At 53.6% G+C, this 16727-nt stretch overlaps 5 protein-coding genes across 5 annotated transcripts in view; 1 reads left to right on the top strand and 4 right to left on the bottom strand.

The window, feature by feature from the left end:
• The window catches only part of GUITHDRAFT_113361 (hypothetical protein), a gene marked incomplete at both ends in the record, with an annotated part of 2847 nt that extends 280 nt beyond the window's left edge, over positions 1 to 2567 (bottom strand). The window contains 5 exons of the mRNA XM_005827498.1: positions 71 to 403; positions 447 to 502; positions 994 to 1085; positions 1132 to 1226; positions 1404 to 2567. Of these exons, the coding sequence (XP_005827555.1) occupies positions 71 to 403; positions 447 to 502; positions 994 to 1085; positions 1132 to 1226; positions 1404 to 2567 (1740 nt within the window). The remainder of the gene's footprint in view (positions 1 to 70; positions 404 to 446; positions 503 to 993; positions 1086 to 1131; positions 1227 to 1403) is intronic.
• Positions 2568 to 3141: 574 nt separating this feature from the next.
• Positions 3142 to 4788, bottom strand: GUITHDRAFT_113360 (hypothetical protein; the record flags this gene model as incomplete). The annotated part of the gene is made up of 8 exons (XM_005827497.1): positions 3142 to 3196; positions 3242 to 3291; positions 3341 to 3433; positions 3483 to 3552; positions 3600 to 3685; positions 3740 to 3783; positions 3829 to 4546; positions 4594 to 4788. The coding sequence occupies 8 exons, from the start codon at positions 4786 to 4788 to the stop codon at positions 3142 to 3144; spliced, it is 1311 nt and encodes a 436-aa protein (XP_005827554.1).
• Positions 4789 to 6204: 1416 nt separating this feature from the next.
• GUITHDRAFT_164635 (hypothetical protein) lies at positions 6205 to 9460 on the bottom strand (the record flags this gene model as incomplete). Its single annotated transcript, XM_005827496.1, has 17 exons — positions 6205 to 6522; positions 6615 to 6684; positions 6739 to 6839; positions 6885 to 6962; positions 7043 to 7193; positions 7247 to 7312; positions 7362 to 7398; positions 7446 to 7558; positions 7607 to 7651; positions 7703 to 7993; positions 8043 to 8160; positions 8213 to 8313; positions 8357 to 8827; positions 8875 to 8971; positions 9029 to 9123; positions 9186 to 9332; positions 9383 to 9460. The coding sequence occupies 17 exons, from the start codon at positions 9458 to 9460 to the stop codon at positions 6467 to 6469; spliced, it is 2115 nt and encodes a 704-aa protein (XP_005827553.1). The 3' UTR covers positions 6205 to 6466.
• Positions 9461 to 11831: 2371 nt separating this feature from the next.
• Positions 11832 to 12704, bottom strand: GUITHDRAFT_142671 (hypothetical protein; the record flags this gene model as incomplete). Its single annotated transcript, XM_005827495.1, has 1 exon — positions 11832 to 12704. The coding sequence occupies one exon, from the start codon at positions 12702 to 12704 to the stop codon at positions 11832 to 11834; it is 873 nt and encodes a 290-aa protein (XP_005827552.1).
• Positions 12705 to 14569: 1865 nt separating this feature from the next.
• On the top strand, positions 14570 to 15394 carry GUITHDRAFT_113357 (hypothetical protein; the record flags this gene model as incomplete). Its single annotated transcript, XM_005827494.1, has 1 exon — positions 14570 to 15394. The coding sequence occupies one exon, from the start codon at positions 14570 to 14572 to the stop codon at positions 15392 to 15394; it is 825 nt and encodes a 274-aa protein (XP_005827551.1).
• Between the last annotated feature and the right edge of the window lie 1333 nt (positions 15395 to 16727).

The raw sequence follows: 16727 nt of genomic DNA, 5'->3' as shown, positions 1-16727 counted from the left end.
CTCCCTGCCACCACCTCCTCCTCCTCCACCACCACCACCACCACCACCTCCTCCTCCTCCTCATGCTCACCAGATGCAGGGCGCTTTCCCCGTCGCGCCCCTCGAACCCGACAGCTGGCCATCTCGCAGAGCTGTGCTCCTGAAACTCCTCTCCGTCCATCTCCCCGCTGTCCTGGTTCCCGAAAAGTCGAGGGAAGTTGCGGAGGGTGATCACAGCGTTGGGGTCTGCCCCGCCATGGAGGAGCGATTTCTGGACGCCGTCGATGTTGCCGTCATGAATGCAACGGAACAGCTGGCAGGAGGCAAGGTGCCGCATGCTTTCATGCTGCGTTCCTCCCCCTCCCCCTTCACCTCCTCCTCCTCTTCCTCCTTCTCCTCGTCCTCCCTTCCCTCCCTCGTGCTCCTGCCCAGATATCACTCAGGAAAGATTTCCCGCCATGTCTTACCTTGTTTCTAGTGAAGATCTCGTTCCCCACAAAGATTTGCGTCGAGCTCAAGGAGACTTTGCGGCCATTCAGGAGGAAAATCGCGTTCTAGAAGGAGGCAGGGTGGGTCAACTGCGACTTGAAGGGGTGAAGAAGTTGAAGACGAAAACATGGGAGAAGAGATATAACCAAGATGAGGGCCAATGTACAGGAACTACAGGAGCAGGAGCAGGAGCAGGAGCAGGAGCAGGAACAAGAGCAGGAGCAGGAGCCGGCGAAGGAGAAGCAGCAGGAATAAGAGCGGGAGCGGGAGAAGGAGAAGCAGCAGGAGCAGGAGCAGGAGCAGCGAGCAAACCTTTGCACAATTTGGATCCTTATAGGAGACATGCGCTCTCCTTTCACTTTCAATCTTGGAAACAATTGATGAATATCAGCCAGACAAATTCAAATTATCACCGTGGAATGAAATACGACGCTGTGAACTTCACCAGCTAGTGGGTGTATCAAGTCAGAGTCGAGGATAATGAGAATCGAATAAGAACAGACAAAGACGAAGACAACAAGATACCCAGGGAGAATATCTCAACAACAACATCCAAAGAGCTGTCTGGTGATATGTTCTTGACATACAAGTCCGTGAAGTCAGTGAGAAATTGAATCCTGTTGCGCATGTTTTGAATTCTCACAAGAGAATTCGAGGAGATACCTGAAAGGATCTGCATCTCGATGAAAGCTTGAGTCGATTCGGTCAGCTTGAGTCCCAATGCCCCACGTGCTGCGACAGCGATCGCTCTTCCACTCCTTTGAGAAGAAGTGAGGGAAAGAGAGGAAAAGCGGGAAAGAGAGGAAAAGCGGGAGGAGGGAGGAGGGAGGAGGGAGGAGGGAGGAGGGAGGAGGGAGGAGGGAGCAGAGTGAGATTAGAGGGGTGAGCGAGGTCAAAGGAGGGAGCAGGGAGCAGGGAGCAGATGAGCGTCTCACCTGCGCTTGCTTAGCATACTGCATGACTTTGCTCCCGATGAATTGCTGCTCCTGTCGCATCAGGGCCTGTTGGATGGCAGAGGTAGCCTGCGCCACCCCTCCATGCCAGAAGGGGTTCGACGTTGGATCTCTGTGCGAGGGATCCGTACAATTCTCATCCTCGCATACACCACACTTGCCCAGCACGGCGGCTCTCTCGTGCTCGCGCCTGACTCGCTCTCGCATCCCTGCCCACTCCTCCCCTTCCTCCCTCCCATCCTCAACACCTTCAGCAAATTTCCTTCCTCCTCCTCCTCCTCCTCCTCCTCCTCCTCCTCCTCCTCCCACACGCTCACTGTCTGCCTTGGACGTCTCAGCACGAGCACGCTCCTGTCTCTCCTCCTCCGATGCTGGCACAGGAGTCTTTGCGCCCTCCCTCGCTCCCTCTTCCGTATCCTCGAAACTTCCTTGCGAGTAATCATCCCTTTCCGTCAGCTCTTCCTCCGCGTCGTCCGAGTACTGCTGGTCGTTCTTCGAGCTGCTTGCTAAAGACTCCTCCTCCTCCTCCTGTGCTCGCAGACTTCCATCCTCCTCTGTCTCCTCTCGCTCCTCCTCTACAGAAGACGTCCCGTCCTTGACAGATTCCACGATTTCTCCTCCCTCCTCCTCCTCCTCCTCCTCTATCTCCCCCGTCATCTTGCTCGCTGCCGTCGTCGAGTGTTCAGATGGATCAAAGACTTCGCTAGTTCTCTCAGAACCTTCATCAAGGTCGCGCGAATCGTCCCCTCCTCCAGAGCTCTCGAAACTACCCTGATCGTACCCAGTCGCGCCCTCCTCTTCATCCTCGTCTGTGAAGGTGTAGTCCTCCTTCTCCTCCTCCTTTTTCTCTTCCTCCTCCTGCGTTTTCTCTTCCTGCTTCTGAGTTCTCAGCGGAGGGTTGAAGTCCTCGGATGAAAGCAGCCTCGCCTTCTCCTGCTCCTCTCGCGCTTTCCTTCTCGCCATCTCCTCGAGCGCCGTCTCCTCAAAGTTTCGAGCATCTTCTCTGACGCTGAACAGCTTGCGGTAATGTTCCCTCCTGTTCCTCTCAATCTTCTCCTCCAGCTCCTGTCGCTTCCTGTTTTTCTGCAACTCACTTCGGATTTCCAACCGCCTCCAGTACGGGAACAGGCTCAGTTCGTCCGCCATGGCCCTTGGCGCCGCTCCTCCTGCAGACAAGGGAGGAGGATGAGAGAGGAGAGAGGGGAAGCGGATGGAAGGAAGAGGAGGGGAGCGATGGCGGCGGAGGGAGAGGAAGGGGAGGGCGAGCGGGGGTCGGGGTTGGCGGGCAGCAAGGGAGTTGGGGTACGAATATGTTGACCAGGGAAAAGGGGCGAAATGGGTGCTGGCGAAATGTGACGGAGTGTCAGGGCGGGGAGGGAGGGAGGGAGGGCGGGGAGGGGGAAGATGTTGGGAAGAGACGGAGAGAGGAAAGAGAAGCTCGACGTGAGAAGGACAAGGACTGACGAGAGTAGGAGTGCGGAGGAGGGAAGAAGCGGAAGGGGGGATGGTGGAGGAGGAAGAAGGGAGGGAGGAGGTAGAGGGGATGGGAGGGGAGGGGAGGAGAGGTGTTGGAGAGGTGTTTTTTTCAGAGGAGAGGAGGGCGTTGGGGTAGGAGGGAGGAAGAGGAAGCTGTTGTTTGGGGAATTCATAACCTTTATCACAAATATGTCAAACATCCCAAGTCGTCAGATGTTATTCTGCTGTTATCATATCATACAAATCAGTTCTGTTTCTTGTAGATCTTCTGAGTGACTTGACCCTCAATGAGCGGCGTGCTGGGACAACCTTCACTATCTACAGTACCCGCCATGCTAGCTCACCTTGTGTGCGCCAAGTGCTTCAGCGCCTCTCCCACGTTCCTGCACGTCCCCTGCGCGCGCGTTACAGGGAGGAGGAGGAGGGAACATGGAAGTGTATACATCTTTGACGAGATCTACTGCGTTGGCCTTGAGGTTCGGGAGGTAGTCGAACTCGTACGTCTCGTAGTCCATCTCCTTCCTCTTCGCCCTCACCTGCACCAGGTGCAACATCAGCTGGGATCAAGGAGGTCAGTTTGCAGACCTCCAACAGATGCGCGATCTCGTCGACTGACAACTTGCCACTGAAGTCAACAAAGTGATAGGTGGCCAGCCTGCTCGCAGTCAACCGCGCTCAGAGCCGCCTGCCGCCCATCCTCACCTCTTCCACTCTTTCAGGAGGATGAAGATTGCTAGCTCAACTATGGACAGTTTCTTGAAGCATGACGCCGTCCACTTCTTCCACTCCTGTCCATAACATCATCATACAAGGCAAGCACACGTCATGCCAAGTCCCATCACCTGATGCTGAGTCTGCTGGTGCTCCGGGAGGTCACGATGGCTGACTGTTGCACTAGTCACGCAGCATCAGGGAGGGACGTCGGGCTCACCGTTGGTGTAGTAGTGATGGGCCATGTGGTCGTCCTCTCCCCAGTAGTCATCGTCCCCGTCGAAGATCACCGTCGAGTTCACGCACGCGACGTGCCTGCCGCTCTCGTCCAACTCGATGAAGGCGTGGAAGGCGAAGTTGATCAGCGCAAGGAAGAAAGCCATCCCGCACATGGGCTCGAACCAGATGTAGAACATGAACTTGAGGCTGGAGATGATGGAGCATCCGGCAACTCCGACCAAGAGGGAGAGGGAGACGCTAGGGCACACGACCCAGTAGAGGATCATGCCCTTCAAAAGCATCTGGTAGTTCTTGGCCATGACAGTGTTCGAGTCAGCAAGCGTTCGGAAAGTCTCCATGCTGCTCCAGCCTGTCATGTACACCATCACCCTGTACTGGAACAGCATCAAGTCGCTCCATGACGACCGATCAAGGTCCCACTGGTACATGGCGTCTCCTTTCCCACCGTTCAGCTTATGATGGAGGAACACATGCGAGGTAGAGAAGTTGTACGGAACGATGCCATACAGGTATCCCATCCAGTTCTCCCACACATTCCCAAAGGTCGACGCGATCCAGTTCTTGTACAACCCTCCCCCTCGATGATGCCCCTCCTTGTGAGACAACGTGTATGCACCTCCCATCCCCCTTCCTCCCAAACCAACCCACTGGCAGTAGTAAGCGAAGATCAGCCACCAAGGGAGGTACTCGTACTTGACCTGTATGGAGGTAAGCATGCGATATCATTCCTTCTGCACACCCGTACCTGCCAGTACAGCGCAACCCCCAACGCGGCGAAGTTCTGAAGGGCGAGGAACACTGACAGTGCGAAGAAGTCCGTGTAAAGCTCCTTGCTGTAGATATAATTCTTGGCAAAGGAGCGAAGAAATGTGTTCTGATCAAAGAAATTGAATATCGGCCTCAGAATCCGGTACAGACCAAGTTTCCATACTTGGCCCATACCAAAGACAGGAATTGCCCAGAAGACTGCGAAATTTGCAGCGAGAATCGACCCCATTATATGACGCCATCGAACGGTGAACGCTTGATCGGCGGGCTTTGGCAGCGGCTTGCGTTGGACTTCTCCAACAAGCCTTGGAGGTGCATTAGATGAAATGCACATGCTCTGCAAGAAGAAGATTCAGACGAAATTCACAGAAGAGTGCCGGGAAAACGGGGGAAATGCAGAGTAACATCAGGGCATCGTGGATATCAGACAGCATGACATTCATCACATGATCTCTCAGTCAGAGCTTAACAGCTTTCTTCTACGTTCGACGCGTCACAAAACCATTGTCCCACGTCTAATCTTCAGTGCCCCGTCAGATCACGATTCAGATCCGACTGACGAGCCTTGTCTCCTGCATCGGATCATCGAGATCTTGTAACGCGAGCTATGACTGACGTCACTGTCCTCCTCTGACCTCTCGGTTCCTCACCCTCCTCCCTTGCCCTCCTCCCTCCTCTCCCCGTCGCTGCTGCTTGCATCCTTCCATCCCATTGTTCACACCATTCCAACCTGCCACCCTCCCACGCCTTGCTTTTCTACCCCACCCTTTCAACTTCACCTACCCACCCCCCATCCCACTGTTATCTCACCAGTAGGAGTCCTAGTTTTATCTCACTCCCATGTGAGGGAGACCACTAACACCACCCCCTCATTTCAACTCAAATTATCCGGTCCTGGAAAAATCCGACTACCCACTACCCCTACAAACCCATCTTGGTGTACGTATCACCCCCGGTCCACCCTTCCAGTACCCCTAGGTAGCTGAACATTTCAGGCACCCCCCTGCGATCCTTTAAAGCACATGCGCTCCCCCACCTCTACCCGGTCCCTCACCTACCCTACCACCTCTACCACAATCCGCCTACACCCCTATCTCCTTCTTGTACCACCCCCCTAGGACGCTAACGTCTACTACTACAGTTCTCACCACCCCTTCCATCCTCCTGCTCCACCCCCTCCTCAACTTGACCAGAAATTTCTGTGTACAGTAGTACCTGGTAACCACACCCCACCCTTCTTACCCTCCACTGTCTCGATGTAGCCCTCAAGCCCCTCGATTTAATAATATCGATAAGTCTTAGTTGATGGCAACAGTGGCCCCCTACCACCTCTAGTCAATCAGTACCCCTGTTTCCGAATCCCACTATCTTCAACTTGTTCCTCTACCCCACCTCCCCACCCTCCCGTAAGCCTTCGGGCGGACACGTAAAAGAGCTGAGGGTCTTTTAAAAAATTCTTATAATATTTGAAATTTGCCGGGCCCCGGCATCAGTAGCCCGGGCTCATCCGAGGACACTGACTCAGTGAGTACTTTAGTAACTAGTAACTCAGACGGGCCGTGATTGCGTGCTGTGACTTTGAATGATTCCGAAGTTAGACCTTGCGATTCATTAGCTCAACCCAGCAGCCCCACTCACTGACTAGTCAGGTCTGCAAGCCTCTTCCAACTCAGTTCGCTCCAGAGAAGGGCCCGGGCCGGGCTCCGGCCGGCGTACAGTACCGTACGGTCCGAGTCACGCCACACCATACCCGGTCACACCGTACCGTACCGACACTCGGAGACTCAGGGGAAGGGGATAATGAGACAGGAGGAGACCAAGAGGAGTCAAGAACCAAAGATCTAAAGTTGTCAAGAGGCCATGAGTCGTTGGTGCTTGAGAATGTTCAAGGCGGCTGCCGTGTTGCCTGGGGGAGAGGAAGTGAGAACTGAAGCATGACAAGGAGGAGAGGGGTGATAGGCCAGGAGGAGGAGCATCAGCCTGAACATCTTGCTGTACCTTTCCGGATCTCCAGGTACACTGCTATCATGAGGCCTGCAGGACATGTAGGAGACTCGTTGAGCGCAATCTGCATCGACATTAGCCAAGCACAGGACCTACTGGCATGGCGTCGCTTCCTTACCCGCACGTGCTGATGGGCCTCATTGAGCTTCTCCTGCATCACGCAGATGGCCGCTAGGTTGATATGCAGAGCACTGCGAGCAGCCGCCGTTTCCACCATGCCTGCATGCAGCTAAGTTGGAGCTGTGCATGACTGAGGAGGCAAACCTGAAGCTTCGCTCATGTGTGACAAGCCGCATCGCCGCGCCGGCGACTGTCCGTGACCGCATCCACTGATCACGTCGGCTAGAGCAAGTTTAGCGGATACGGATGGAGGGAGGGCGGTGCAGGAGAGGGAAGGGAAGGGGAAGGGGAGGAGTTTGTACCTGCGAACAAGTCCTTCTGGATGAGCGGCTCGAGCATATTAACGGCTTCTTCCGACTTCTCCAGTAAGCAGAGAGCTTCTGTGCCGTACATGCGAGCCGAGTAGGAGTACTCTGGTCGGCACTGGCTCTCATTTGCCAGCAGCTCGTTGACCTGCATCTGCGTCAGCAACGTGGGAGGTTACCATTGATGAGGGAACTCATCACCGCTTTCAATGACATGAGAGGATTGTCGAGGCACAGGTGAACATACGCCATCTTACACAGGATAGCCTATCGAGAACGTAACGCACAAACCCCAGCTCCTCACCCCAGTACACACCTGTCTCAGGGTCCACCTCTCGTTGACCGAGTGTTCCCTACCCACCATGTCAAAGAGGCAGCCATGCGCATCATTGCTCGTTACCGATTCGTTACACCAGCCTGCTGCTCGTCCGTGTCTTTCCCCGCCGAGCTCGACCCGTTCCCGTTCGAATGGTCGCCATCGACATCGTCGTTGGAGGCGCTGGGGTTTCCAGCCTAGAGCGACCTTCACAACCCGAAGACGATTCGACTCACTCGACGTACCTGCTGAGATCCCGCAGATCCCCATGAGCTCCCAAACATCGCGGGCTGGCAAGGAGGATCAGAGGCACGAGAAGGAGGGAGCAAAGGAAAGCCAACCGCTTCTCGCGATATCAAGAAGAAGGCATTCTGCAGGCACTGGAGAGCGTACGACATGGTCATCTGGCCTTCAATGCCCGTTGCAGTGGAATGCTCGTTCGACGGTTGAGCCGTGTCGTTTCCATTTCCTGGTCCTTGCTCTCCGTTTTCGTCTTTCGCGGAACCGTCCGGTGGTCCACACTGTAGGCACCTACTGCGGAGGGAAGCTAGCCCGATAGGGACAAGGACCCTCCTCCTTGAGCCTTTCCCGCTCACACTTTTGATCAAGTCGGAGGACTGCCGGGAGTCACTCTGTGACAAGCTCAGTCCCGGCCCCAGAGTTCATCAGAGCCCTCGTTACCTGGCGGGTGCAGATATGATGGCGGGCGATGCAGCACTCTGACAGACGGATCCATAGTCTTGGACGATTGTACAGCAAACGGGAAGCTTCTCTCAAACAAGAGAATGCGGCTTCCGGTCTGGTCAAACCAAAGATTCAGATGTCTCGTGAGAGAGTAACAGAATCTATACCTTCCCAAAAGAAGATTTTGAAGGCCTAGGTTATACAGAACTTCCTCACGTTTGACACAGCAGATTGCCTCCATCTTGGACCTCTCAGTCTGTTCATTGCCCTGCAGTACTCATCAGCCCTGACAAAAATTTGGAGGTTCGTACTTTGGACAGCTCCTGTATCGATCTACGGAAGTACATTGCTGCAATACCATACTTTCTGGAGCGATAATGTAGACAGCCCATGTTGTTTAGTTGAAAAGCTCGGAAAGGCTGATCGCTCAGAGAGCTTGAGCACAAGAGCTTCTGTGCCTTTCTGAAGTTTCCCCTCAAATACTCCAAATGAGCTTTTAACATCAGAGGCGATGCCAACTCAGCAGGCTGGCTCCCCGCAATGGCAGCCTTGATCTCCCTCTTGGCTGCTTTCGCGTTGCCATGGAAGAGGTAATGTTTTGCTTTGTAGATAGACAGCAAGATCTTAAGCTGAGGAAGAGAGACAAAACCATACTTCTGAAATTCTCCAAGGCCATCTGTTTTGGAGCTTGCGGTGTTCGAATCTTGGGAACTGTTTGAGGGGTCGACACTTGCTTTTGAAGCAAACAGAGCTAGGATGGTCTTTTCCAGAAAGTTCAAGACCTACCATGTATCTTCAGATGATGCACAGCCTAGCCCTTGACACAAACCTGAGCAGCCTTCTCGGGCAGTCTCTGTACAGACAGAGAATCAAGAAGCATCATACAGATTCTCGCGGCAAGGAGTTCATCCAGAGGTTCAATGTTCCTGAATCGAAACAAGGAACCATCAACACACACCGGAAATCCTACAACAAGGGGAGACCTGAAGAGCCTGTCCAGAGCTTCCGTTGCAGTGGCGTATTTTCTTAGTTGAAGCGCAAGGACAGCAATGTTGCAGTTGAGCATGGCTGTATCAACCTAAAAATGCAGGGCTCAAAACGATCGATGTAGACTCGGCGACCAAGAAGTAGGTGTGTTACATCATCAAAAGCAAAGTCTTCATTCTCGCCGCCTTCGTTTCGTTTCAGGTCGACGTCGGCCTTGAGCGACTGAAGTTTTGCAAGGAGTTCCTTGGGATTGGCAAAGGAATTCTTGTATCCCAGGCAAACTTCCATGTTGTGTAACACCTTCACCAGCGTCAAAGAGAATGAATTGTCTTGTAGAATCCCACAAGTACCTTGAAGTCTGACGATTTCGTGGCTCTTACATTGTCCAACTCTGCAATGGGTGTCACGTCACGGTCAGGATCCGCCATCGCGTCATTATCATCATGGATTCATCCTTCTATTCTTCCTCGACTCTTTGTCTCTCCTCATCACCTATGGTATCTGTCTCTACCACGTGTCTCATGCTAACAGCTCTGCTGTCAACTTCTACCAATCATGCCCATAGTGCACAACGACATCTGTACAGTCATCTTTCATTGCTGCATGCTGTTTCCTTGCCAGCATCACATCGCAACAATCGAGGAGAACGATCATTTTCATACAAAACCATTTATCTCAACTTCCATAGAGCACTGCCTCTTTCAAGCTCATCACATCTTCAATGGCATTTCCCCGCCCCCCCTCCCCACCGTGAAACAACAATCAACATGTCAGGCACGATCTTTCCTATCCTGTACATTCGATCTCATCTGAGCACGTCACAAGCAAGCATATCTTCTAGGTCATCATCCTCTTCTCCTCGAATCTTCTCACCTGCCATGCATCCGTCATAGTCGCCCTCCGCGAACTTTTCCCCTGCCCTCCCGGACATGGCGGGCGCGCGGCTTTTTTTTAGAGGAAGTTACAATCTCGTAACGGCCAATTGCCGCCGGGCCCCGGCCCGGCGGGCCCGGCGGCCACTTGCTTGCTCCGACTCGGTGCACTGACTGGTTCGGTACTATCGGATACTGATACTATGATGGACGACGAAGCTTCTTCCGACGCTGTTGACGCGGTCACTATGATGGACCTCGTGGTCTCTTTCTTGCTCGGGCCAAATCAGTGGTCATTTCGGGCCTGCCGGTAAATATCAGGCGACTCGCCTCGAAAAGCGACTCTTGCGGCACGGTTCAAAAACTTGGCGAGATGCGTTTCAACTTGAAAAGCGAGCCTGATGTGGTAAGCGCAATGGTAAGCTATAAAGCTCTTGAACCGAGGGCCGAAGAAAAGGATCACTGGCTGGCGAATATGCGATATGTAGTGCGGTAGGTTTTCTGCGTGCTGATGCTGACCGACTATGTGCGATTCTAACCGGTTCCCGGTTCCGCTACTACTGCTGAGTCCCCTTGATCGCTATTAGCACGTTGGAAGGCGCAAAATATATGGAAGTATCTGGCAACCACGACATACCGTAGCTTAGCTTGAACGGCCAAAAGTTAGACGGCGAGGCCGAGAAGGTTACCATCATTCAACTTGATCGACCTGTCGTGAAGACCAAGAGACGCTGAGTGCAGAAGCTTTCTGACTCGGACTCGTTCGTTACGTCGAGTTTTGCTGTTCACCGGTTGTGTTCAAGGCCTGGAGACTTGGAGGTTCGACGGGTTGATCAAGACTTGTGCCTCGGTGAGGGACATATCAGGACTGACTTAACACGAAACAGGCGAGCACGCAGAATTAAGCTACGCACCTTCAATGTTAGATACTTGAACTTCAAAATGAATTTCAAACATGGGCCCATTTGGTGAGAATGAGTTCTACATCTTTTTCCGAGAAGGAGGGGCAACGATTGTACTGTTGCCTTGGGTTTCTTCTACCTGCATGATTCTCTGAGGCGACTCGACTGCAACAGCCTGCTGCTGAATGCCAATCCGCCATCACAGTATCGTACAAACTGAACATTGAAATACAATTGTATTTAGTCCCATGCATGTGTTGAAGACACCAAGACAGGACTTCTGTAGTCAGCAAGACAACTTTGATAACTCTTCTTTGTTTTTACTTTCCTTCCAACGAGCTTTAGACCGAGATTAGAACATAACAGGAGATTCGCATCCTGACACTATGGTATTGCTCTCCTCGGATTCCCTACCTGTTCAGCGTCCGCCTTTGACAAGGACATCCTATACTTCATAATTTCCGTCTTGCTGGTGTTTCCTGATTTCCTCCCCGAGAAGCTCTGACTTCTTTGCAGCGAATCAATGCAAGGAAAGTTATTCGTCAATGGCTTGCAATATGTACGGTCTGGGATCTGCCACTGCTTGATCTCATTGGATCTGGTAAAAAACTCGTAATATGGCAGCACCCCAACAGATACCAATGTCCTGTTGCCCACGTCTCCTCCTCGTTCCGTCCCAAGGCATGCCAAAGTATAATTCCCTCCTACTTTGAGGATATCATGTGCAATACCCTCAAAAATTATCCCTGCTTCGACCGGCATGCTACATGTTCGAACCGAGAATGCAAGGCTGATTGCTTTTCACTCAATAACACTATAGCATTGTCTCGATCTGATTTAATCAGTTCTTCGTAGATCATCTCGCTTGCCTTCCGTATACACACATGAGCCCTAAATTTCTCGTATTAACATGGGAAGGGTGTGAAATGAATGAAATATCTCATGTGTTTCAAAGCACAATCTCGAGCCTGCAGCATGCTCCTATGCTAATCTGGCGGCATTACTTGCTCCCCTTTGAAACTTTTTCACTGCTGCTGGGCAGCAGGGAAAGGCCTCCATGACGCGTCCACGGCAGTGTTGAGGTTCTGTTGTCGCAGGATCTCAGCCTTGGTGTGGAACCACATGTCTTCAGCGCTCAGCTTGTGCTGTCCAATGACGTTGGCCGTGCACAGGTCATTGCCGCACGATCCCTCGGAGCCCCGGGCGGGTGAGCTTTGAGTCGGCGCTCGACCCTCCTGCCTGTCCAGCTCCTGAGACTCTCGACTCTCCATAGAGCCTGCACACCCAGCTTCTTCGATTGCATACCCGGCATCGTCGAGCTGGTCAAGACTTGTGTCTCTGGGGCTGTTGAGGAAGTGCAGAAGCTCGTCCTTCTGCAGTGACTCGTCGGTTTCAGATGACTCCGTCTCGAAGCTCCCGAAGCCCGTCACGCAGCTTGACACCGGCGACGACGCAAGCGGGTCCATCCCATCAGCCCCCCCTCCCCTCCAGGCGCCCTCCGACAGCATCTTCTCCTCCGACAGCATCTCGTCGTGCAGGCCCTTCCAGTACCTGTGGTAGACCCCGCTGGAGTGCGACTCGACGACATGCCTGGTGGCTCTGTTGTCGAAGGTGATGGGGTTGGGCAGCCTCTGCCCGATGTGCTTGGGAGCGCTCTCCGCCAGCATGTCGCCCGTCAAGGGGCAGTACTTGCAGAGGATGACCTGCTTGCCGCACTGGCACTGGCCGACCTGGGCGAAATGCTCCATGGCGAGGGAGATCTCTCGGTCGGTGTGTTTACCGAGGACGAGCTTGCAGACGCTGGGGGTGATGGGGTTGGACGAGAGCCACCTGGAGGGACCATGCCGGCACTTGCAGAGCGAGTTGATGAGTTGTGAGTGGTGTCGTGAACGGGGCATTGCAGGATAGCAGGGAAAGAGATGAATTGTTCGATCGGATGAGAGTTGGGTTGGCAGATTGCTTGTGAGTAGGGTTGAGGAAATTCTACAAGCTGATTTCCCTATGGAATTTTCACAAGTGATAGAGTGAAGGAACGTGCAAGTTTTCAAACAAGTTGAGATGGGGACTGGATCCTTTGAGTCGAGGGCTGAACCAACTTCAAACGATGAAGCGACTTTGTTGGCCCCCTAGGACCATTTCCTAGGACCCCCCATGGACCTCCTAGCGCTCACATTTACACCATGCGCTATTGTACGAGCTCACCGGAGTGGTAAACTGGGAGGATAAGAGTTGCTCAGTTGGTCAGCCGGTAAACCCCGACCGTGACAGATAGCCCCTACCCCCATACGACCCTCTGCCTCGTTCGGTCCTCCTGGTACTGAACTCTCTGAGGCGAGCCTCGGAGCGCGCGAGTGAACGTGTTGAGTCAGCGACAAGAGGCAAAAAAAGATCAGGATTTCAGAACCCAAGTTTACTACTGACAGCCTTGACTAGTGGAGTACCGTCCTCATGCAAGGGGTTGGAGGGGGTCTTGCGGAAGAGGGTGCTGCGGAGCGGCAATTATTAATAGTCAAACTTGTTTTTTTTTTGGTTAAAATCATCAGGGTCAATACGTCCGGTAAACCAGCCCTCTTAGTTTGTCGTCACGCCCAACTCGCTCTGCAAGCCCTCCAGGTGCCATCACCTTCGACAACAGAGCCACCAGGCATGTCGTCGAGTCGCACTCCAGCGGGGTCTACCACAGGTATTGGAAGGGCCTGCACGACGAGATGCTGTCGGAGGAGAAGGTGCTGTCGGAGGGCGCCTGGAGGGGAGGGGGGGCTGATGGGATGGACCCGCTTGCGTCGTCGCCGGTGTCAAGCTGCGTGACGGGCTTCGGGGCTCAAGACGCAGCTCAAGGCAGCAGCTTACTGCCACCCCCCGAAGCTTTGCAGGGTGCAGACGTCGACAGCGAATGCTCAAGGTACTACCGCTGAATCACACGAAAGTGAAGAGAAAAGATATGATTTTTTGTATTGAGAAGCAACACAAACACAATATCGGTTCATAGCCGTGCAGAGCAAGGACCACCTCAAGAAGTCGTCGACGATCCTTTAAGATTGTCGAGCCCACTTGTGCTAAAAAAATGCCATCTTCCTGTCAAGACTTGAACTCGTTTCCACAGAGCTCAAATGGTTCCAGATCAAGGCTGAGATCCTGCGACAAAAACCCTCGACGCACGACTCGGCGACAGCACGACAGTCTGTCGGGCAGCGTAGCCTTTGAAGAGTCAGGCGCCGCAGACGCCCCGCTTGAGCTGACATGCTGAGGAGCTTCAAGTCAAGGTTCCTCACGCCTGCACAACAAGCGGAGATTCCTGCTAGCTCGCACCCCAGATTCCTGCTAGCTCGCACCACGGTAGATCGCCCGGAGATGCCTGGGCGCTGCACTGATGTGCGACCGATACGTCACAATGACGAGGATCTGCTCAGGGGATCCGACTGGCGAGTCAGGCGGCCGCAGATAAGGAAGCGGATGTAGGAGGCCCGGGACTCTGGTAGCTTGTTGGCTGAAGGCCGTTGACACTAATAATATGTGATGCTTGGCGGTTGAGAACATTCGGAACATAATGAACCTCGTTCGTTACATTTGATGTGACAAGACGGTTGCCTGGTGTTCAAAAACTTACCGTGCCGGAAGCCGGGGACTGCCAGACGAGGTACAGTCAGCGACATCTGACTAGCTAGTACCCTACCGCCCTTGAGCAAGGGGTTGGAGGGGGTCTTGCGGAAGAGGGTGCTGCGGAGCGATACGTCCGGTAAACAAGGCCTCTTAGTCTGTTTCAATGCCAAACTCGCTCTGCAAGTGCCGACATGGTCCCTCCAGGTGGCTCTCGTCCAACCCCATCACCCCCAGCATCTGCAAGCTCGTCCTCGGTAAACACACCGACCGAGAGATCTCCCTCGCCATGGAGCATTTCGCCCAGGTCGGCCAGTGCCAGTGCGGCAAGCAGGTCATCCTCTGCAAGTACTGCCCCTTGACGGGCGACATGCTGGCGGAGAGAGCTCCCAAGCACATCGGGCAGAGGCTGCCCAACCCCATCACCTTCGACAACAGAGCCACCAGGCATGTCGTCGAGTCGCACTCCAGCGGGGTCTACCACAGGTACTGGAAGGCCCTGCACGACGAGATGCTGTCGGAGGAGAAGATGCTGTCGGAGGGCGCCTGGAGGGGAGGGGGGGCTGATGGGATGGACCCGCTTGCGTCGTCGCCGGTGTCAAGCTGCGTGACGGGCTTCGGGGCTCAAGACGCAGCTCAAGGCAGCAGCACGGCCATCGTCATTGGCCAGCACAAGCTGAGCTCTGAAGACATGTGGTTCCACACCAAGGCTGAGATCCTGCGACAACAGAACCTCAACACTGCCGTGGACCCGTCATGGAGGCCTTTCCCTGCTGCCCAGCAGCACGACAGCCTGTCAGGCAGCGTCGTTGTGGGAGCGGCTGCCAGCATGAGAGATTCAGGCGCTGCCGACAACGCACGATCATTGTGCGCGCAGGACTTGGAGCCAAAGACAGAGCTGGAAGAGACTCAGACCGTTTTGGTTGGTGGGGCAGCTGGAAGGGAGGGCATTCTGAAGAGCTTCAAGGTTTCTTATGCTTGCACAAGCTGACCGCACGCGCCTCCGCATTATCTGCCTAAACTGGTGAAGGAGCCCCGGGGTAGCCTAGTAGCTTGTTGCCTTCAAGCCGTTCAGACTGAGATGATGTCAATGATGCACTGCTGATCCTGACTCACTGACTGATGCCGCTGTCACAGTATATTACTTATTGGAACATGAATGAATAATGCCATTGCTTTATATGATCCTTGAGAAGCTTTAAATCCAGTTGTCCACTGAGTAGCTGCTGAGCATGCGGCACAGGTTGAGCTCTCATAACAACAAGCTCAGCCGCTGAGCACTGCGGCATGCCAGGAGCGCCAGATGGCAGGACCCACCGAGCCTGCACTACTCAGTACTCAGTGGTTGCTTCCGAGTTCAACTTCCAGTGACGCCACTGGGCTCGCCGATTGTCCTACCGTACGATCATATGATCGGCCGCCCTGGCACTGCTGGCTGACTGAGCGAGCTCGGAGATCGTCATCGTCATCCCTCTCAGTTACTCGCTGCCGGTCGGACTGGCTTCTGCGATTCGGCGGCCCGGGCCGCCGGTCACGTCGGACGGTCAAGGGCGATCGGATTTGCAGATGCAGCCTAGTACAAATCTTTACTTATCACCGCCAAAATGACTACCCACTGGAGGTGGCGGGGGGTAGGGTCATTGGTTGGTGCTGGTCGGTTACTACGAGTACGGCGGGAAGGGTCATAATCAATATGAGACAAGGGGGTGGGGGTAGTGAAGCTTCGTCATCAGCAATTGGTTCCCTAGTAGGCAAGGAGGGGGTGGGGGGTACGGGCGGTAGTCTGTGAAAGGTTGAGTGAAATTCAAAGGTATAAGCCACATCCGATCGCCGCGCCATGGGGAAGCAGCCGCGCGGTTGCAGTCACGACATGGCAGCGAGAGAAAGGACCGGAGCCGCTGCATTGCAACTCGCTTTCTGTCAGAGCATGAACAGGAGAAAGTTTAATCTTCATGATTCCAACCTAGCTTTCGTCGCCAATCATGGAAAGAAGAAATATTCATATTCATACTTCATATCTAGCTTGCCTATCTCATGATAGAACGATGAAAGTTTCATACTCATGCTTGATATCTATCTTGCCTCTCACAATGACACAAAGTGGCAACTGACATCTGTTCAATGTTTAAGAGCGATGATTCTTCCATGCCGAACAGCCATTTATGGCTGTACTGTATTGTCTCTGTCCCTTCATTTTAGAGTTCGTATTTAAGCCTGCTGGTGTTTGTTAGTTCTTCAAAGTTTCCACACTCAATGCAAGACAGCATCAGATCTTATTGGCTCTTTAGATGTGATCATTTCGATTGATACCTTACCCAGGTATG

This window comes from Guillardia theta (genome assembly GCF_000315625.1).
Source record: "Guillardia theta CCMP2712 unplaced genomic scaffold GUITHscaffold_66, whole genome shotgun sequence".
Classification (NCBI taxonomy): Eukaryota; class Cryptophyceae; order Pyrenomonadales; family Geminigeraceae; genus Guillardia; species Guillardia theta.
This window is presented reverse-complemented; position numbering and strand designations above follow the sequence as displayed.